Source organism: Camelina sativa, chromosome 5 (assembly GCF_000633955.1).
Source record: "Camelina sativa cultivar DH55 chromosome 5, Cs, whole genome shotgun sequence".
Lineage (NCBI taxonomy): Eukaryota > Viridiplantae > Streptophyta > Magnoliopsida > Brassicales > Brassicaceae > Camelina > Camelina sativa.
Genome location: NC_025689.1, coordinates 17,564,482 through 17,586,232, shown reverse-complemented (window position 1 = coordinate 17,586,232; position 21,751 = coordinate 17,564,482). Strand labels below are relative to the sequence as shown.

The window sequence follows — 21,751 nt, the reverse complement described above, 5'->3', positions numbered from 1 at the left end:
ATATTTAAGGTATGTCTATCAAAACTAACATTTCAAAAGAAGAAGATAAGCAATATTTTTACAAGGTACGTATAAACACAAAAAGCTCTAAGTTTCTAACTTTTGTTTTTAATTATTTTTTGTTCTCATTCTTTGTGTTTAAACTTTCACTTTTACGTAGTATATATATACTACAATTCACTAAACAAAAACTATCATGTTTAGTTAATTACTGAACAAAGATAAGGTTAATATATGAAATCAAACATTTCAAGTAAAAAATATCAAACTAATTTTCTACAAATTATAAACACGATAAAACTTAGGAGGTGTTATTGGATGGAAGTTTTTAATGGATTTGAATTATTAGTGGATTTTAAAGTTCAATGGATTTCTAATGCATTAGACGAGGATTTGATGTCATTATAAGTGGATTTGAAAAACATAACTATGGATTTGAAAGTCATTTACTAGTGGACTTTTTTTTTTGAAGGTAAATAAAAAATATTACTTATCCATATATATAAACATAATACAATAAAACTTTAAAATACATAGATTCGGTCAAACCAATTTACAATCTATACCTTACTTAGATACCCTAGTGCATAGCATAATCCGCGGATGGTTCTTAAAATGTTACGTTACCTTATTATCAAAAACATGTATTTCCATATATTAGCTAGTAATGATAACGTTTTAATTTGGTTTTAATAATTTTACGTTACTCACGGTTACTTTTTGTGTTTTAAATAATTTTGCAACTGTTAAAATATAAAATTAAACTAATAAAATTATTAAAACCTTACATTAAAATGTAAATTCATAATAAAATAAATACTTAAACTGCATAAATCATTATTCTCATTTCTAGCTTTCATTACTAGTTAGTTGCATCCCTCCACATTTGCTGAGCCATTGCTTCTCTCCATATATTAGCACTTTCTCTTTCTTGATCTTGTGTCTCAAAAACTTCTTCATTATTTTGAGAACTGTAACGCCCCCGAACCGTACTATGACCACAAAGGCCATCGGACAGCCACGGGACGCCACTTGCGGAATTGCACCGAGGTGATCCGGTTGAGGGACGGAAGCTGCAGACTTCCCGACTGGTCCTCCTTGGCACAACTCCACCCGCAACCGAGGTTACTTAGGCTTTGCAACCCTCGCGGCCTGGTGCGTTGTGTTAGCCCGGACAAGGCTGAGTATCATTTTGCAACTTGCTATGTTTTCCTGAAAACCATATATATTACTTTAATAAAATAATTCATCGAAAATAAATCATCAAAGTAATATGTAAAGATAGTCGGAAAATTTATACATAACCATTTATGAAAATATAGGGTTTTACAAAGAACACAAGAAAAACCCTATCCGGTACCCTAATGTTTGCTCCAGCTCTAGACTCACTTAGGCTTCCCTGCAAGACCAAAATATTATCATGAGTAATCTAGGATTACTCAGTGAGCCTGGGCACCCCTTTTCCTAAACAGGATTCTATTTCCCCAACCCGACTACCCCAGCAAGTAAAGAAAACAAGCAAGTGAAACAACTTGCAAGTTATCAAAGCAACGCAACAAAAGCTATAGCGGAAGCAATTAAACAATAAACACACAAGAGAGGTTAGATCACTACGACTTAATTCGCACGATCTAAACTTACTACTCTATGGGAAAGACGACCTAAGGGAACAAAGAACTACTTGGACACCTTAGACTCTTACCTCCTACACGACTTACTAAGACGCCTAGAATAAGACAAGGATACTTGAAATACCCTAGACTCTTAGACAACACACAACATGCAAAGACGACTAGACATAAACAAGGGACACTTGAATACTCTAGACTCTTTACACCTAGGGCCCTTCGATAATCTGTTCCGTTCCAACACTTTCCATGCCGAGACCACAAAGTTCACTGGCATGAGCCCACAACTTAGCTACATCGTCATGTAGCGGTCACGCTAGTAGCTAGCTAACCGTGACAGTGTCCCCGCGTGAGTGGTCCTCGGGAATCACGTGTGACAACCGCTTTTGGAACAGAAGATCGACACTACACTAGCCTAGACTTGAGAAACAAATTCAAGAGACTAAGCTAAAATAAAACACACAACCACAAATTCAAGCAATGATAAATCAAGCACGTTAGCATGAAATCAAGCAAGAATATAACATGCAATAATCAACAAGAAGCAAGAAATACAAATCATGCAACTTAAGATTATTCTACATGCATGCAAACAATATAAGCAACTTAAGCAAGTTAATGCAACAAGTTCTACTATGCATGCAACCGTTTATGATTTAACCATTTAAATCCCTAAATCCAACTTTACATGCAACCTATTCGATTTAATCATTTAAATCCTTAAGGTTCATTTAAGCATGTTTTAACCTCGATTAAAATTATGCAATATATTGCAAAATACTTAATCATTTAATCCTGCATGAAACCGGTTTTTAAACAAGACTAAATTCAAGTAAAACTAGGTTCGATCATGCATGCAACTAAATCCAAATTTTAAGCATGTCCAAAGTTACTTAAAATGCATCCAAATTCATTCGCGATCTTGCATGGTGATTCCTAGCTCAAATTCAATGCAATCTTTAACATGAATCTAGCGTGAATCCTACCAAATTTATGCATGCAACAATTTAACTGATTCTACCATGAATCTAGTCTACATTCAACACACAATTACCGCAGAACTCACATTGACGTGATCGGTGATGATTGGACTCCCGGCACCGCGGATCAGACAATTCTCCCTTTGCGCTAGACAGCTTCTCGACCAATTTTACCGCAAACTCCGTCTCCTCTCGACGCAAGCAGCACTTCGCTTCGATCGCCCTCTCGACGATCTTTCTCGTCTCTCTCGACGATCCCTCTCGGCAATCTCTCTCGGTGATCTCTCAATCTCGTCTCTCTCTTTCTTTCTCGGACTTGAGAGAGAAATAAGCTTTTGTGTTTGAGTGAAATGAGAGAAAATGAGCAAATGAAGCCACAAAGCCTCTATTTACAGGTTTGATCTCTCCTCTTCTTTCCTTAGTGCGTTTGGACAAGTGGCGAAAATTTGGCTGCATGTTGAGCGTGTAATACACCGCCCAATCCTTGATCAACATCTCTCTTGAAACTCCAAAATTCTCTCTGCATGCCTTGCATGTTTTCCCATTGGTTGATTCTTGAGAAAACAAATTCCGCGAATTCCGGAATCTTGTCGGGCCGGCCGGTTGTCAGTCATTTCTCGACGTTCCTCGGCAAAACCCGTCCTCTTCGTCCGACGCTCTCGACAATTCTCGGATTTCTCGGTCTCGCTCGGACACAACTCTCGGTCAGTCTTGGCAACTCTCGGCATCTCTCAGATATCTTCGGACATCTCTCGGATGTCTCGGTCCTCTCGGCAATTCCGGACAATTCTCTCGGTTTCTCGGACGCTATCGGTTCTCTCGACCAAGTCCGGATAATTTTCTCGGTCTCTCGGACATTGTCGATTCTCTCGGCAACTGTCGGATAATCCTCTCGGCTCCTCGGTGGCTATCGGTCTTCTCGGTAACTCCCAGACAGTTTTTCTCGGTCTCTTCCGAGCTTTTCTTGGTTTCCTCGATCATCTCCCGGACATATCGATCTTTTCTCGGACTTCTCGACAGATTTTCTCGACCATCTCGACAGATTTTCTCGACCATCTCCTTGGACGTCTCGGTATTTTTTTCCGGTACTTACCCGACTTTCCGCGGATGCTATTTCCGCATAGACTGATAATTTTCAATCGGTCTTAAGGTCTCGATCGCACCTCCGATCACTACGGTCTTGGCTCGGCCATTCTCCGACTCATGAATTTTTCCTCGGACTTCCTTTGGTCGTTCTTCTTTGTTTTACTTCCGCTTCCTCCTTAAGTCTTTTCCGGGCCATTTCCTCGAATTTTTATTTTGGGATTTCTACCCTTAGTGAGGGTCACTACATTCTCCCCCCCCTTATAAGAATTCGTCCCCGAATTCTCGAATCTCCTGCTCCTCTCCTTGGGATATCGATACTTCTCAACACAAGTGTCCGCGTCTTGTGATTACCACTACGCCAATATTTTTATTGGAAATCTCCTTTCCTTGGTTCTTTCGTCCCCATAGTCTTGTTTCATACTTGTACCACTTACACCGTTTGCTGATGCTTTTGGAAAGCTTCTTCATCTCCAGCATTTACTTGGTCTCTCAAATTCTTTAATCTCACTTTGAGTATTAAGGCTTCTTCCTTGATGTACTATGACTTATCTACTCCTTTAACTTCTTTGATTCACTGCTTCTTTTTCTTCAGCTTGTTCTTGACTCTTTGCCTTGATAATTATTCTGGTTTACTCCGACTCCTTTGATTTCCACGCCAGGGTCCGATTACAAATCCTTTCTGATTCTTTTAGTCTCCACACCATTCTTTTGATGTAACACCTTCTCCGACCTACTTGGTTTAGTTTTGATCACTAGCTTGATCAAATAGTCTCGGTTCCCACCAACTGACTCCTTTAACTTTACTGTTGATATCCATCTCCCAACTCTTGGTTTTCTCCATATTTTGTTACCTTCTTTGTTCTTTTTCCAAGTTTGGCTCAATAGAACCGCACTTGTTTCGTCATCGAGCACAAGATTGGCTTCTTTGTCTTTGTCAACCATTATTTTCTTGCACCCTCTTGTCTATTCGTAGACAATTTCAACTTCCAGGTATTATCTTCTTGCACCCTCTTATGCACTTAATACTTGGATCATGCATTACTTTTGCATTTTCTTGATCGCGCTTGGTCTGATCTTCTTAGTTTGTTTTTGCCACTTTCTTCCTCATATTTGATTCGCCTCTCTCAATTTGTTTTCGCCATTTTTGATTTATTTGCACCGCTCTTTTGTTCTTTCAACTTCTTTGGATTCACCTCATCCTTCTCCATCATTTTTCTCTTCTCTTTCTTTTGCTCTTAACTGAACTGATTTCCCTTTTCTTAGTTGAACTCTCTTGATCTTTCTTGATCTTCTTCTCTTTTGTCTGATCGCACCTTTTGGTGACTTAAGTGAATCCTCATCGATCACGCTGAAGATATGCAAGCTAATTATGCAAAATAATTAACTATGCAACCTATAAAACTCAAGCAAATCAAGCAAGTAATTAAACAAGCAAATATTAGCACACAACAAACAACACAATCACGGCTAAGGAACACAAAGTACTTTTACAAAAGACACAAAGGTTCTACACCACTTAGCCGACAAACTTAAGGGTTCGGATCCTAGACAAATACAACGAGGTTAAGTCTAGAACTTACAACAAAAAGAAAATTATCCAACCCTTACACAACATCAAAAGACTACTTCCCTTACTCCCAGCCAGTCTACGGGTTCCTGAGCCTAGTACACACTTCACAAGTGCACTCGCACTCCCTAGCTGGCTCATCAGGTCACGGTTCTGCGAGAGATGCGGTTGAGGTAGAGGCAGTAGACAATGAGGTTCTAGCTTGATTCATTGGGCTCTCTTCGTCTCGGGTAGCTCGGTCTAACGGGTTCTCCCCCGTATGCACAAGTTGGCTTGATGAGTTCCCTCCTTCTCGCACAACTCGGTCCGGACAGCTATGAGCGAAGTGCCCTCTCGTCTTACACTCGGTACACACAACATGCTCGGGGATCGGTAGATGTCGCGGTCTCGTTCTCCAGCAATGGTTGTTCAGATGTCCTGGCATCCCACACGAATCACATGGCCTCGTGTATCTCATAAGATCTGGGTTTAGGCAGCGATAGGCAAAGTGCCCTCGCATCCCGCACCACTCACACTCCACGTTCGTTGGGTCGCACATACGCCTCAGCTCTGTTCTCCAACAATGCGTGGTCCAATGCCCAACTCCCTCAAAAAGGTCGCAATAAGGTAGATTCCTCCTATCAACTTGGTGGGGGTACACTACTCTCTTCCGTGATTTGAAAACTCCAAAAATTCGCTCAATCACGTTTCGTAAAGATGAATGACGATGACTGAACAATTCATGAGGAGTTTCCGGATCGCAACCTTGGCCAGTAAAATCTTGGAGGTGATACTTAGTAGCTCGAAAAGGAGCCAAAAATTTACGTATATTCGCAAATCCACAATCAGCTAAGTAAAATTTTCCTGAGAGAAAGTTTATAGCATGTAATTATTAGCTTATTATATGATACATAAAATTATTAGTTTATCATAAAATATAAGAATTACCTTGTGGAACCACAAATCTATTAGTCCTTCTTCTTAAAGCATCATATAATACTTTTGAATCGTGTGCTGAACCTTCCCATCCACTGAGAACGTATATGAATTCCATATCAAAGTTGCAAACAGCCAATACATTCTGCGATATTACTCCTTTTCGATTACGGTAGCTCGGAGCGATATTGTTAGATACCATAGCAGGTATGTGTGTACCATCAATTGCTCCCAAACAATTCTAAAAGAAAAAATAAGACTGAGATATTAGTTTTAAAGAACACAATAGTAAACAAAAAAAGAAAGAAATATAGACTACATATACATACCTTGAAATAAGGATAAAATCTTGTACTCTCTCTTATTTTTGAAGCTACCATAAGGTTAGGCTTGGCCATCAAACTCGGAGCAATTGTATTTATTGCCTTTAAAACCTTATGAAAATTTGTACTTGTAGCAAATTTTGATCTTCCAAAACTATCTCTAGTGTGACCATACCTTGAATTGTGCCCAACAGTGATTAGAAAGGTGGCAACCATTTCTTCAACACAGATAAATCTTGTATCTTTTAAATGTGTCATATCTCGTATAAGCTGACATAGCTTCAGAAACACGTCTGGAAACATACGATATAACTCCCGAAAATGATCGTTATCTTCTCGTAACACATTGCACATATAATCGTATCCAATTCTTGTGATAGGTCGTCGGATTGGATACTCGATGTAATCTTTCTGTTTTAAATATTGATGTGCAATGAAGACTTGTGCTAACCCTATTAACGTCACCAACAGATGCATTATCTTTGTATCCAAATCCTCCATCTTTTCTCTTTCTTACTTTTCTTTTGTTTATTAATTTTTTTTGATTCAGATATTTATAAAGACATACCACGGAATGTGGGATGAGAATGCTCTAATAGATAAAGATATTAAAAAGGGTTTTTAAGCCCTGTCCAACCCTGGCCCTGTATACATTCAGCTCTTTAAAATCCTGCATATAAAATTTTTTTTGTAAAATTAATATTAAAGGGCTGAACCCTGTACAGCCTTGGACCTGTAGTCTTGTAAAATAATTTCTTTTATTTTATTTTTTCAAAGGTTGTTTCTTCTTTCTAAAAGTACAAAAACTCATCAATATCCAAAACTCATCAATAAGAAGCTGTTCTAAAAGTTCAAAACTAAAATCTTCTTCAAATCAAAACAAACCATAATCTTCGGATTCTTCTGACTGTCTTGTACTCTTGTATTCTTCTCATCCTTCTGATTGTCTTGTACTCTTGTATTCTTCGGATCCTTCCCATCTCATACCTTACAAACCCAAAACATAAAACATCACCAACCTCATTAGACCAACATCACAAACCAGTTGCATGACATCAATAAAAATCACACGTAAGATATGAGAAACAAAACGGACCAAAACATCACCAACCTCATCAGGTGTTAGACTCTCCAACTCCTGCTATATTTGTGTCACTATTATCTTCATCATCAAAATAATCTTCAATATCTCCTATAATATTATCACATAAGTTAGTCAAACAATTTAAAACAAATTAGCAATATTCTCAGAATTGAAAGTTTACCTTCATATTCGGCAAATCCCCTTAACCAATTTCTAGTGCAAACTAATGCTTGAACATTTTTGGGAAGAAGTCGGTTTCTATAAGGATTCAGCACTCTACCTTCTGAAAGCATGAAGACATTTGGTGGAACAAGGCTAGTCTGTAAGACATTGGGAGAAGCTGTGCGCATGAAGTAACGAACGTGGAGTTAGAATGATGTGGCAAATTATATTTGGAAATTTGGAATATTGGAGTTTCCTTTATTGTTTAGCAAGATATCATCGGATCAAATAAAAAGAAGATTTGGGGTTATCTTAATTAGGAGAGTAGGTTAGCCGACGTGATATGTTAGCTATCTATATATATTTGTATTGAGGCTTAAGGTTTTTCTTGAGCCGCATAGAAAAAGTAGGAGCCAAGCGAATAAGCTTTTAGGGTTCTTAACAAGTTTTGGTTAGATTAAGAATTGGTCAGTGACAAGTCGTGTTAACTGTGTGTAAATCTGATTAAACATATCTTGTAAGATTGTTTAAGTGATTCTTAATAAGAAAAGAGGTTCTTTTCAATATTGGCTGCATCTTCGTTTTTACAATTGGTATCAGAGCAGTCAACCGACGAGAGCTCTATACTCGCCACAGGTTGAGATCTTGAGATAATGATGCAGTCAGGTAATGAGTTGTTGATGCTTCAAAGGGGTGTGATCTTGGATGAACAAGGCTATGGTCGCTGGAAGGTGCGCATGGTTCAGCTGATCCGAAATCTAGGTGAGGATGCTTGGACGGCAGTGGAAGAAGGATGGGAACCTCCCTATGAGAAAACCGAAGCTGGTGACAAGATCACTAAACCTAAGGCACGCTGGACGGTAGAAGAAAAGAATTTGTCTAAATATAATGCTAGGGCACTTAATGCAATATTTGGTGCTATTGATGATGATGACTTTAAGCTTGTTCAAGGTTGTGGATCAGCTAAAGATGCTTGGGACATTCTGCAGAAGACCCATGAAGGAAACTCAAGTGTCAAAAGAACGAGATTAGACCAACTTGCATCACAATTTGAAGTCTTAAGGATGGATCCAGAAGAGACAATTTCTCAGTTCAGTGCAAAATTGAGTGCTATTGCTAATGAAGCAAAGAATCTTGGTAAGACCTATAAGGATACCAAGCTGGTTAAGAAGTTGCTTAGATGTCTACCTTCTAAGTATGCAGCTCATAAAGCAGTCATGAGAGTATCTGGCAACACAGACACCTTGAAGTTTGAGGATCTCATTGGTATGCTAAAATCAGAGGAGATGGAAGTTGCTGAAGAACTGAGAATTCATGGTAAAGGAATTGCATTCAAGGCAGATGACAGGAGTGATCAGTTGCAAGAGATAAAAGATAGCATGTCCTTGATGGCAAGAAACTTTGGAAAAGCTCTCAAACGTGTTGAAAAAGGACAGGGACGAGAATTAGCTTGCTGGAATCGAAGTGCTACAGAGAGGTCTTGTTCTAGGCCAAATATATCTGAAAAAGAAAAAAATAATCCGAGAAAAGAGATTCAGTGTTTTGAATGTGGTGGTTTTGGTCATTACAAACCTGAGTGTCCAATGGTTAAGCGCAAGGAGATGAAGTGCTTTGAATGTAAAGGGATTGGACACTTAAAATCTGAATGCCCAAACATGGTGAAAGGAAATAATAAGGCATATGTTAGCTTTAGTGATTCAGAATCAGAGAGTGATGGGGATGAAGAAGAAGGAGGAATGTTGAATCTTTTTGCATACAGTGCTAAAGGTGATGATATAGCTGATGAAAGCTCAGATGATGATGATGAAGAGTCAATTTCAAAAGAGATCTACTGTGTACTCTATGACAATTGGGTTCAGCTGTGTAATGAAAAATTGCTACTTGTCAAAGAAAAATTGCAGTTGGAAGCCAAGGTCAATATGCTAGAAGAAGAATGCAAGTCAGAAGTCTCAACTTGCAAGGAACTACTCCCTGCTGAAAAGGAGTTGCTTGAGAGAAAATTGAGAAATCTTCAAGAACTCTATGGTTTGGAGAAGGAAAGATCAACAAGCCTTGAAAGGGAGCTGAACGAGAATCATAAAAAAATCAGGATGTTGAACAATGGTGGGAAGAAGTTAGATGAGATCTTGTCAATGGGAATTGTTGGATCTCAACATCGTGGTCTGGGCTATAAAGAACAACAGGATGTTGAATTTTTGTCACGTGATAAGTCTATAAGCTTTGTGAAAAGCAACATAACTCATGTTGTGGAGTCGACTGTTCTGAACAAAGTTGAACTACAGAGGAAGGCTGTAGTACCTGCAAGTAACAGAGAACCACGAGTCAGGTCTGGAAATCCTCGAAAAAACTGGACAGATTCCAAGCAAAGGAGAAGTAATATTGTGTGTTTTCACTGTGGTAATGCGGGTCATGTTCGTAGGTTCTGTTATAAGTTTAAGAATAAGATCAAGGAGCTTTGGATGGCTAGGAAATGTTTTATGGATCCATTTCACTTTTGCAAAGTCTGGGTTGCTAAAAAGGATCTGTACAATAAAGATTTCGAGAATGATGAAAAAAAGTATGATCAAGGTTGCAGAGAGTCTGAGGAAATCAACTTATGCTGTAATATCTCGAAGATAGTCACTGAAGACGATGTTGGGGTTGAATCTCAGGTTCTACAGAAGCATGTTGTATAACAACCTGTACAAGGAAAAGTCACAACTGAATCAACCAAATCCAATAGTGCTGATTCGAATGATGAATCATCAGGAGCCTTAGCTATATCTAAACAGTTTCAAAGTCATAAGAATCACTCTGCTGCAGTTGTAGTTGTTGAGCAAACCTCTCATTGTCAAGAAGTGTTGCAACATTGTTGTGTTTCAAAGGTTGAACCTAAGGATATTATAACAGCTCTTGAGGATTATTTTTGGTACAAGGCATGATAGGAAGCTTGTTGTGTCTTCCAGTTTATATGTCTTCATCTTTGTTTTTATATGAATGTGCACTCATGCTGGGGGAGTATGATGAGATGATGATTTTTGTGATGATGGTGATGTTGTAGCTGAATGTGGCTAAGGGGATGTTTTTGGAAGATTCTGGTAGTATTCACAACTGGAGCTTGAGTTGTCACATTCAAATAAAATGGGGGAGATTGAAAGCATGAAGCTTGAGTTGACACATTCAGATAAAAAAGGGGAGAATGAAAGCATGAAGACATTTGGTGGAACAAGGCTAGTCTGTAAGACATTGGGAGAAGCTGTGCGCATGAAGTAACGAACGTGGAGTTAGAATGATGTGGCAAATTATATTTGGAAATTTGGAATATTGGAGTTTCCTTTATTGTTTAGCAAGATATCATCGGATCAAATAAAAAGAAGATTTGGGGTTATCTTAATTAGGAGAGTAGGTTAGCCGACGTGATATGTTAGCTATCTATATATATTTGTATTGAGGCTTAAGGTTTTTCTTTAGCCGCATAGAAAAAGTAGGAGCCAAGCGAATAAGCTTTTAGGGTTCTTAACAAGTTTTGGTTAGATTAAGAATTGGTCAGTGACAAGTCGTGTTGACTGTGTGTAAATCTGATTAAACATATCTTGTAAGATTGTTTAAGTGATTCTTAATAAGAAAAGAGGTTCTTTTCAATATTGGCTGCATCTTCGTTTTTACACCTTCAACACTGAAAGATGACTCTGATGCTACAGTGGTGATTGGATTGCTGAGAATATCAGATGCCATGGAAGCTAAATCACCATATCGATGTTGATTATCTTTCCAAAAACTTAACACTTCCATGTCTGTAAAAGTCTTCATCTCTAGTCTAGGTTCATCCAAATAGATTTTCAAATTTGATTTGGGGTTGCCTGAACTAGACTTGAGGCCACTTTCAAGATCAAACAGATCCTATGATATGAAATACAAACAAATTAGTTACAAAGATGTTAGAGAGAAGCTTAGAAAGACAGAGAAAGATACTTACATCATTCAAATCATCCTCAAGTGGTGATTCAGAGAGAAGCTCATCTCTAGTAGGTGTTGGTGAAGACTTTGAAAGACTTGCAGATTGAGTATTATATTCTTCATAAAGCAGAACCAGATTCTTCCTAACAATTTCAACTTTTTCCTTGGAAGTGCTTGAATCGACCTTGTCATAAGCTGACTCAAGTATTTGCAACTTCAATCTCGGATCCAAAGCTGCTCCCATAGCAAGAATGATACTGTATTGATTCCAATACTTTGCAAACTTCTTTCGCATCATTTGAGCCATTGCTCTCACATAAACATCATCACAAATAGAATATTTCTTCAGCAACAACTCAATTTTTCACACTTGAATGAAATAAACATTGGCTGTTGGATACTTCACTCCTGAAAAGTATGTGGTGATGGTATATGAAATGGTTTTAACATGTCACATATTTTCTCACCTCGATCCCATTCTTCCTCTGATGATAATGAATTGTAATCTCTCTCATACAAATTCAAAATACCAAATGCTTTTCTGAATTTTAAAGTTCTAGCCAACATCACATATGTTGAGTTCCAACGAGTTGCAACATCCAAAGATAACCTAGTTCCACTTTTAATTTCTAAGCTCTCAACGCATGTTGCAAATGATTCTTTCCTCGACTCATATCCTTTTACAAATTTCACACTATTTCGAATATTCTCCAAAAGACTACTAGCTACATCCAACCCTGCTGTAACTATCAAATTCAGAATATACGCTGAACATTACTACTACGGCTGACTTTTTAGAGTTTTGTTTGACCTGGTTCAAGGCGATGATTCCGGTTTACTAGCTATAGTTTGCAATCATCAACTAAACCGGGAAGGGAAATCAAATATAATTTATGTTGGTTAAAGCCAACAATTTTTATAGTCTATTTTAGGTCTTTGATTAATGAGTAAGGAATACAAATTTTGGATTATAGAAAAAACTTTAAAAGAGACGTTTTTGTCCAACGCTTCCAGCATACAGAGCGAGCAGTCGTCTTCGTTCGTGAGCTCGTAATTGCGATTTTCCCAACTTCGATTACCCGTACAAAGCCATGGCCGAAACCGCGAAGAAAATCAACGGCGGAGATGCCCAGGATCTTCTCTCACTTCTCTCTTCTCCGGCGAGGGATTTCTTCGTTCGTAACGACGGCGAACAGGTAAAAAATTTAGTTCCTCGCTTCTCTCTTTCTGTAGTTGACCTGATTTTGAATTTTATCGTCGTCGATCTCAACTTCTATGTGCTTGTTTCGCGATTCTCCCCTGTGATTGTTCTTTTTGGAGAACCGATTGAGCCAGAGTTTGACTGACTTATGCTCAGGTTAAAATCGAAAGCTTGATGGGGAAGAAGATTGGATTGTATTTCTCAGCTGCGTGGTGCGGACCATGTCAGCGGTTTACTCCACAGCTTGTTGAAGTCTACAACGAGCTCGCTCCAAAAGTTGGTTTCGAGGTTGTTTTTGTGTCTGGCGATGAGGATGAAGAGTCCTTTGGTGATTATTTCAGTAAGATGCCATGGCTCGCTGTTCCCTTTGCTGATTCAGAAACCCGTGACCGTTTGGATGGGTTGTTTAAGGTTACGGGTATCCCTAACCTAGTGATGGTTGATGATCATGGTAAACTTGTGAATGGTAATGGGGTTGGTGTCATACGAAGCTATGGAGCTGATGCTTATCCTTTCACACCTGAGAAAATGAAGGAGATCAAAGAGGAAGAAGACAGGGCTCGGAGAGAGCAGACATTGTCATCTGTCTTGGTTACTCCTACACGGGACTTTGTGGTTTCGCCAGACGGTAACAAGGTACCCCTTGATTATATATATATATAGCTTGTGTGATTATATTTTTGGCTTTGTTGACTTGATGAGGCTGATCAGTTGCGTTTTCATTAGGTACCTGTATCGGAACTTGTAGGTAGAACCATTGGCCTTCTCTTCTCAGTTGCATCTTACAGCAAATGCACAGAGTTTACTCCAACGCTTGTTAAGTTTTATTCGAAGCTGAAGGAGAATAAAGAGGATTTTGAGATTGTGTTGATATCTCTTGAAGATGATGAGGAGTCTTTTAATCAGGACTTTAAGAGCAAGCCATGGCTAGGATTGCCGTTCAACGACAAAAGCTCTTCGAAATTGGCTCGGCACTTCATGCTGTCTACGTTACCAACACTGGTCATTCTCGGGCCAGATGGAAAAACCCGTCACTTGAATGTCGCTGAAGCTATTGATGACTATGGACTTCTTGCTTATCCTTTCACTCCAGAGAAGTTTAAAGAACTCGAGGAGATAGAAAAGGCAAAGATAGAGGCTCAAACGACCGAGTCACTTCTTGTCTCAGGTGATCTCAACTATGTTCTCGGAAAAGATGGGGCCAAGGTATAGCTCTCAATAATACCCTTTTCATCTTCTAAACTCTGTTCTTCGAGGCTGATCTGAACCAACCTATAAAAATTTGGCTTTCTTTGTTAGGTGCTTGTTTCGGATCTGGTGGGGAAGAACATTCTTATGTACTTCTCAGCTCACTGGTGTCCTCCTTGTCGCGCCTTTACACCAGAGCTTGTTGAAATATACAAGCAGATAAAGGAGCGGGATGAAGCGTTTGAATTAATTTTCATCTCCAGTGACCGTGACCAGGAATCATTTGATGAGTATTACTCACAAATGCCGTGGCTGGCTCTTCCATTTGGTGATCCTAGGAAAGAATCCTTGGCACGAACCTTTAAGGTCGGTGGGATCCCAATGCTAGCAGCTCTGGGACCAACTGGGAAAACCGTAACAAAAGAAGCAAGGGACCTTGTGGCAATCCATGGAGCCGATGCTTACCCTTTCACTGAGGAACGTTTGAAGGAGATTGAAGCCAAGTACGATGAGATGGCAAAAGAGTGGCCTAAGAAGGTGAAACATGTTCTCCATGAAGAGCATGAGCTAGAACTGACTCGTGTTCAGGTTTACGTGTGCGATAAGTGTGATGAGGAAGGAAAATTCTGGTCTTACCATTGCGATGAATGCGACTTTGATCTTCATTACAAGTGTGCTTTAGAGGAGGAGACAAAACCAAACGGTGATGAGGCTGTGAAAAAAAGTGGCGGTGAGCACCAAGATGGTTGGGTTTGTGACGGAAACGTGTGCACCAAGGCCTGATTGATAGCTTCAGGCACAGTTATGTCACTATGTGTATGCTAAGCTATTTCCTTACCCTGTATAATTTGATGAGAGTATTGAAGTGTGGCTACAATCTGATAAGACCTTGGAGATGAACTCTTGTTAATCTAAAGTAGTAATAAAATGATCTTATTTAACTGTGATCTTTGTATCAACAAATTTTAGATTCCAACTGGAGTTGTATGAAACAATACATTGGCACACCCTATGTATATATATTCAGAGACAAAGAGAGAGCTTTCTGCTCGCAGATGGAATTGTCTTCTTGCTAAACACCTATGCAAAGGAAGCTAAAAGTGGTGATGCTCATGATCTCCAGTGGCTTCGGTATTCATCATTCGAAATGGACAGCAAGCAAGGAAGAGAAACCAACTGCTAAATAGTGAAAAAATTCAGATAAAAAAAAAAAACTTGTTAAGCTTGAAATGTAGTAATATATGAACTATTGGAGATGGATATTCATGATTTTTGGATAACTGTATCCAGTAAACTAAAGTGATACTTACCAGTGATACTAGATTTATCATAGGAGGACCACGTTCATGAATTTCCTCTTGGCGAATGCAAGCCACCATTTGTTTGGTGTCCCGTTGGCTCTATACGCTACACTCAGTAGCCTCCCACTCGTCTCCTCGCGAACTTGCTTCAGATAGTTCCTGAAAAGATCTGACATTTGAACCCAACAGAAGACACAAGTCTAAGGACCTAGTAACCAAAAGAAAACCCCAAGGAAATCAATAAGAGTTACTTAGACATGTACCTGCTTCATCCTGGGACTGAGGAAGCGAAAAGAGCCCCGGGAAAGGAAAGCCAGTTTCTCCAGGAACAGGAATATCTTCTAAACCCAAGTTAATAATGGCTTTAGTTCCTACAGCCAACGTTCTACAGCCTTCGAGCCTCTTTAACGCCACATTTATGTAGAACGTCAAGTAAATAAGGAGCTTATCAGCAGGACTTTTGATATCAAAGTTTGTGAAGAAGACATTCGCACGAAAGAAGGTGATTGCCTCGTCCACTATATCAGTTTTATCTACATTATAAAATCAACAACTTATAAACGCATTCATCACACAGATGAAAAAAAAGAAGAAGCACATGTATAGCTTTGTTTGAACTAAATAATACCTTGTTCTGAAACTGGTGCAGGACCTTTTATATGGCTCTTAAGTGGAAGCAGTGGACAACCACATGCCTTTGTTATCCCTTCTTCTTCCACAAAACTCGAGTGATAAACCTGATTAGAGCGTTTCACCATAACAAAATGAGCATCACAGATTTAACAAGAAGTGGATTCAAATACTCAAAATGGAACCAATCAAACAATCTCATCGAAGATCTAATCAAAATTCACTAGGTATTCGCCATACAAATTGATGATCCGTACCATTTTGAGCCCAATTTGAAACAACGAAGCGGCAGTATCAGGTAAGGAGATGAAACGAATCGGAGGTGGATCTACACTGCTATTAAAAGATCATGGAGCTATAAGAATCAGGGCGTTAGGTGAACGAGTGATTTGAAGATGTAGGATGAAAAGTTTTTTTACCTGTTGAAGAGCAGATCAATTTCAAATTATTTAGACTCTAACGAAAGAGAATTGAAATGTAATGGAGCTTTGTGGAGTTAGCTCGCGCGATCCGTCGTGACTCGTGATGTTGCGGTGGTCGGAGATGGTTTATCAGGAAGCTAATCGTCGTCGGCAAGGCGAAATCGAAATTGAAATCGACGAAAGAAGGAAAAAAAAAAAAAAGGAATCAAGGAAGACAGAGAGGTACGAATGACACGTGTAAAGCCTCCCGAATGTGGAAACATTGCTTCGTACCGGGGACGAACTGAATGTTAAACCGGTTTTGGTTTTGAATTTTTAATTTTCTCGGTTTAATATGAATTTTTACATCAGTCGAAATTTATGATCTTATAAATTCGGTTTTAGGGGTGTAATTAATCAAGCAAATGTTTAAGTTTCACTGCTATTTCTGAATTACCATGATTGGATAAAAAGTTGTTACATAAGATTCAGTAAACCAAAACTTAAAACAGAGATACATACATTGAACCGAACTTAACCAAGACTTAAAAGCAAGCTCTATAACTAACTAACTGTGTATTTGATTCCTTTATACGACTATATAGTACAAGTTACATTGGGGAGATACATGAATATTAATAAGTGAATCATGTTTGCATAAATGTGTCTTACATATTCAACTAATGAGTACAGCTCTTGATTCAAACAGTTTAATTAACATATTTCTACACTGAATTTGATAACAATACACCGGGTGGTGGTAACTAAACTAAACTGATGCTGCATTCTATGGTTTCGCTATCATTTAAATTAGACGTTACTGGGATGTGCCGAAAGCTATCATCACCTGAACAGTTGAGAATTGCTCTTTGCACAGTATGATGTTGCGGTTTTGAATCGTTATTACTACGAGTTTCGTAGCTCGTGAATGCGCCTAATGCTCCAAGAAACCCTTCATGTCGTAAAAACATTGCCTTCGCCTCACCTCTCGACCTGCAATGAGAAGGAAAAGTAAGAAAATTCCAAAAAGATTTGTGGACATACATGAGTATTAGTTTCAGTTTTGGATTTACCAAAAGTGAACAGCAACAGAGATTGTGTCCATGGTATACTCAAGGCCACGGATGAAAAATCCACCAAAGAAAATACGCTTAAGACCGAATCTGAGAGCATTCAAATAAGCAATCTGGAGAGAAAGTGAGACAGTAGTAGTAAATGTTACAATCCAATCAGAAAAAACCATCAGCTTCAAGTTTTTCTGTAAAATGGCATTGAGATGTTCAGAGGAACTGACCTGACCAATGTTATTTGATATCATTCTTAGAAGGGATCTTGCAACATCTTCTGGCTGGTAATCTTCAAGTTCTTTGCCATCAGAAATTGCTTTTCCAAAGCTGGAAGCAATAGCTGTTGAGGAGAGACCAATCTACAGAGAAGATCAAAAAACAAGGTTTGGATTTTTACATATGAATCAAATCTATAACTTTAGCAAACCAAGATTTAATCAATTTACCTTTGAATAATCTGTTCCACCGTAGATATCTCCCACAAGCATGTCAATTACTCTGTTATTTCCATGGTGACTTAACTCGAGCAGCTCATCAAAACTGAATTTAAGAGAATGTTAATAGTTACTCAGACAAGGAAGAAACAACGTTGTATGAATAGAGTAAACTAAGAAGTCACCTCTTGCATTTTGTTAAAAGCTTTCCAAGACCTAAAAATGTGCCTCCACCAAGGCTTGTTCCACTTATCCGCTCATACTTTCCATCTCCATCGACCTACAGAAGAACGAGTTTGAGTAAGCAACATCGCTGAAGTAGTTTGCCAACAGAATCAAAGTGATCAGAGAAACCAAACCCATAATGACCTTGATCATGCTAACCCCAGAGCCTATATTGACAAGTAGATATGGATACAGATCATTATGGTCGATCTCGACAAACTCCTTCTGCCCATCCAAGTAGGTAAAAGCTTCTCTTGGAACTGTCTGCAATTATGCAAGAATTTTTTGTTTCCGTCATATATCTTTTACAGATTAGTAGTCATGTAAAATGGTAAAAACAACAAGTTTTTCAAAAAAAACTATTCTGCCACAGATGTCTAAATGCATTGAAGAAAGAAACCATCTCATAGAAGACCTCACAGAGCACACCGCATTTAAGCAAAACTATTCTGACATAGATGTCTTTAGTGTTACTCAAGTGTGTAATCAAGGAGAAAAACAAGAAGTACATTCGAAAAACAGACACAACATACATATATACAAGAGATGGTGATAGGAACCAAAAAAACAAACTAACCTTTAAGAGAAAATTAACACCACCAACAAGAGAATGCATCTCATCTTGCTTATCGAAAAGAATACCGAGTTTCTCCTTAAAAAGATCAGCAAACTTAAACGCCCCACCACCTGTGGCCTTTTGGAATGATCAGAAATCATACCAGTTAGTAAAGACCATACATAAATCAACTACAACAAACTGAAATCCCCACTGCAACATAACGATGATCAGCTTTGTTACCTTAACAGATAGATAATCATGGACTGCACCATTCTGATGCTGAACACCTGAACAAATTACCTCTGTCAGTGAAATAAACACAGGAACTCACAACTCAATAAACTTGATGATTCAAAGACACAAAAAAATTTTCCGCTAAAAAAACTCATTTCAGCAGTCTAAATCAGTTAGTAAGCTTCAGAATACATATTGATACAGAGGTTTGAGATCATAAAAATCCAAACTTTACCGGAATGTTGAAGGATATTGAATCGAATAAACTCTAAACAATCATCAATCTTTCTGGTCTCAAACTTAGCGAAACAAAGTCTTCCTTTGACAACAGAGCAGCAACCATTACGAGACTCTTCTTCGCTTCCATTTGAAGAGAAATACACAAGCTTGACCAGAGTCCCTACCAAAAACAACACACCAATCAATTCCGGTTAATTCGAGACGAACCCAAAAACGAACAAATCTAGAAACGAAACAGAGCAAAAAAAGGCCAATTTTTGGGGTTACCTCCGATGTCGAGAGCCAAATGAGAGATTTGAGTCGGAGGATCCATGGCGGTTTTTTTTTTTGATTGCGAGATTCTCTTTTTTTGATTCGTTTTTAGAGCTCCTTTTTTTCAACGTTTAAAATTGAAATATATAATTTTTTCAACGATCAACTACTTTAGATCTAAACCTATCTATCTATCTACTTTTGTCTTCCAACCATGGCTGACTTGTTTTTTCTTCTCCATGGAGCAATTGTTTGTTTGGTTGTCCCAATTGATTTGATTGCGTCAATTTCTAGAAATTTTCTTTTTTTTTTTTTTTTTTTTTTTTTTTTTTAAAAAAAAAAAAAGAGAGACGAATTTTGCTGACTTGTCATTTAGTCTTTTTAGGATTGGATATAGGGATTTGTTATNTTTTTTTTTTTTTTTTTTTTTTTTTTTTTTTTTAAAAGAAAAGAAAGAGAGACGAATTTTGCTGACTTGTCATTTAGTCTTTTTAGGATTGGATATAGGGATTTGTTATATATATATATTTTTTATACTAAAAAACAAGTGTTTTGTTTTAGAATTTGAAAAGACCAAATACAACAATTGTGTTTTTTTAAAAGAAAAAAATTGGATTCAATTACAAAACGGTACTGCGAATGTTTTAATTGAAGAGATCAAAGTATCATTAGAAAGCAGACTTGAACCGCTTTCAAGGAGCGGGTCAAGTTTCAAGGCTCCCGGGAGAGACGACGGAATTAGTGACGTGATTCGGGATTTTTCAAAACTAATGTGCTCTGGTAGAAGGTTTAGGTTGTTTTTATTGTGTAACTCGTAAGGAGGCATTGTTGTTGTAATCGGTATCTTGGTAACTTGGTTTAAGGTATGAAATGAGATGAAAGTATTGTTAAAAAAAAAATTGTAATATAGAGCGGTCTGTCCGAAGCATAGGAAAAACATTTTTTTGTTAATAACTCATTTTTTCTGTAAGATAATGCTTCCATTTGACTTCAACTTAAATTCCACCGCATTGCTGATAAGATGTCGTACTGAGAAAATATGGAAGTGCTTGTACTATGTCTTGTCTTATTAAGATATCTGGAAGCATTTGTCGACCACTTGTAATAACAGTCACTGTCATAATTCAACCATACGTTCGCTCGCATTTCAACCTTGTAGATAGGGCCGCTAAGAACATTGGTTGGGATGGTCGGGGCCCAATTTGATGATAACATGTGACTAGTTTATAGAAGAAACCAATTTTTGAATTCAATATAAAGAACAGAATCGTGGGCCTGAGTTAGGGTTAGGTTGGTTAAAAATCCACGATGTCCCCCCACACACAAGCTTAAAAGCAAGTACCATGAGAATCAAAACACAACAACTTCCTTTCAAACACACATTAATTCTTGTGTACTAGTGTGTCAGATTTCTCAAGTGGTACAAGGTGCATCAGGAGAGTGTACAAGTGGTTATGGGGTTGTTGAAGCTATAATTGTTGATTTCGAAAACTTTGCTTCCAAATTTGCAGGGTCTTTCCGTTTGAAATCAAGAGACTCGACATTATAAACATCCCAACATTCCGTAATTAACATTTTAACGTCCTCTCTGTCCATGTTAGGCTCTTCTCCTGTGTACCTCGATCCATAGTTTGGTTCCCTATCATTTTAATTTAACCAATAATGGTGAATATGAAAAGCCTAATTAATTAAGTTTCGACGCCATGCTAACCGGTAAGGAAATACAGAGTGATACAAGAGAAAATTCTCACTTTTTTTTTTTTTTGGATCTAATGTCATAATACTGTTAAAGTGGATAATTCAGCACGTAAAACAATGTTTCACAAAATTGATTTGTTTGATTCAATCAAGTAAGTTGTTAAAGAAAAAAGAAAAAAAGAACCGCTAAACCGGCCATGACACGTTTAATAAAATTAAGAGTATGCAATAGAGATCAGCATGGGAAATATTATCGTCGTTAATACAAAATATATTTTTTTAAAAAAATTTACCACTAAACACAAAATACAAAACATTAACAAATATAACTTCTCTATAAAACGTAAGAGAAATATATCTGCAGGCTCAGATCTAGAAATAATATAAATTATGTACGTAATATAGTTCTGACTTGGGCAGCGAAAAAAAACTACTTACCTTAAAAGTTTGTGTGATGAATTTTGTTATCATCAAGAGTGTGTAGACATCTAAATCTAATAAGACTTGAAAGAAAATAATATTTACATTAAAAATAAAATCTTGCATAAGGTAAGAAAATACCAAACTTAGAAATTAAGAGAATGATGAGTAATTTGTACGAAACAAAAAAAAAAAAAAAAAAAAAAAAAAAAAAAAAAAA

The 21,751-nt window shown here is 37.8% G+C and overlaps 4 protein-coding genes across 6 annotated transcripts; 1 reads left to right on the top strand and 3 right to left on the bottom strand.

Annotated features, from left to right (window-relative positions):
* Positions 863-6,574, bottom strand: LOC109132867. The gene is made up of 4 exons (XM_019245307.1): positions 6,506-6,574; positions 6,189-6,417; positions 2,763-2,799; positions 863-971 (listed from the first exon to the last, which is right to left on the bottom strand). The coding sequence occupies exons 1-4, from the start codon at positions 6,572-6,574 to the stop codon at positions 863-865; spliced, it is 444 nt and encodes a 147-aa protein (XP_019100852.1).
* LOC104787128 (probable nucleoredoxin 1) lies at positions 12,631-15,011 on the top strand. The gene is made up of 4 exons (XM_010512648.1): positions 12,631-12,877; positions 13,039-13,518; positions 13,609-14,088; positions 14,182-15,011. Exons 1-4 carry the CDS (start codon positions 12,773-12,775, stop codon positions 14,851-14,853), a joined length of 1,737 nt encoding a protein of 578 aa, XP_010510950.1. The 5' UTR covers positions 12,631-12,772; the 3' UTR covers positions 14,854-15,011.
* LOC104787129 (actin-related protein 2/3 complex subunit 3-like) lies at positions 14,983-16,636 on the bottom strand. Of its 3 annotated transcripts, none has more exons than XM_010512649.1 (6): positions 16,421-16,636; positions 16,259-16,337; positions 16,000-16,108; positions 15,635-15,904; positions 15,381-15,540; positions 14,983-15,246 (listed from the first exon to the last, which is right to left on the bottom strand). In XM_010512649.1, exons 2-5 carry the CDS (start codon positions 16,259-16,261, stop codon positions 15,398-15,400), a joined length of 525 nt encoding a protein of 174 aa, XP_010510951.1. In that variant the 5' UTR covers positions 16,262-16,337; positions 16,421-16,636; the 3' UTR covers positions 14,983-15,246; positions 15,381-15,397. The 3 variants fall into 3 exon arrangements, with proteins under 3 accessions (XP_010510951.1, XP_010510952.1, XP_019101513.1); XM_010512650.1 differs by having other exon boundaries at positions 14,983-15,249; positions 16,259-16,334; XM_019245968.1 differs by having other exon boundaries at positions 16,259-16,334.
* On the bottom strand, positions 16,964-19,693 carry LOC104787127 (pantothenate kinase 1-like). Its single transcript, XM_010512647.2, has 10 exons — positions 19,429-19,693; positions 19,157-19,321; positions 18,928-18,974; positions 18,706-18,822; positions 18,273-18,392; positions 18,089-18,183; positions 17,916-18,009; positions 17,697-17,828; positions 17,476-17,588; positions 16,964-17,395 (listed from the first exon to the last, which is right to left on the bottom strand). Exons 1-10 carry the CDS (start codon positions 19,472-19,474, stop codon positions 17,167-17,169), a joined length of 1,158 nt encoding a protein of 385 aa, XP_010510949.1. The 5' UTR covers positions 19,475-19,693; the 3' UTR covers positions 16,964-17,166.

Coding starts and splice junctions, on each gene's coding strand:
- LOC104787127 (XM_010512647.2), bottom strand. CDS start 19,474: ATGGATCCTCCGACTCAAATCTCTCATTTGGCTCTCGACATCGGAG. Junction 19,322..19,428: donor TTTGGCTCTCGACATCGGAG/GTAACCCCAAAA, acceptor TGTTTTTGGTAG/GGACTCTGGTCAAGCTTGTG. Junction 18,393..18,705: donor GTGTTAATTTTCTCTTAAAG/GTTAGTTTGTTT, acceptor GCATAATTGCAG/ACAGTTCCAAGAGAAGCTTT.
- LOC109132867 (XM_019245307.1), bottom strand. CDS start 6,574: ATGGCCAAGCCTAACCTTATGGTAGCTTCAAAAATAAGAGAGAGTACA. Junction 6,418..6,505: donor GATTTTATCCTTATTTCAAG/GTATGTATATGT, acceptor TTTTTCTTTTAG/AATTGTTTGGGAGCAATTGA. Junction 972..2,762: donor GTAAAATTGGTCGAGAAGCT/GTCTAGCGCAAA, acceptor GGGGCGTTACAG/TTCTCAAAATAATGAAGAAG.
- LOC104787128 (XM_010512648.1), top strand. CDS start 12,773: ATGGCCGAAACCGCGAAGAAAATCAACGGCGGAGATGCCCAGGATCTT. Junction 12,878..13,038: donor TTCGTAACGACGGCGAACAG/GTAAAAAATTTA, acceptor ACTTATGCTCAG/GTTAAAATCGAAAGCTTGAT. Junction 13,519..13,608: donor TTTCGCCAGACGGTAACAAG/GTACCCCTTGAT, acceptor CGTTTTCATTAG/GTACCTGTATCGGAACTTGT.
- LOC104787129 (XM_010512649.1), bottom strand. Junction 15,905..15,999: donor TGCACCAGTTTCAGAACAAG/GTATTATTTAGT, acceptor TTTATAATGTAG/ATAAAACTGATATAGTGGAC. Junction 15,541..15,634: donor TCAGTCCCAGGATGAAGCAG/GTACATGTCTAA, acceptor TTCAAATGTCAG/ATCTTTTCAGGAACTATCTG.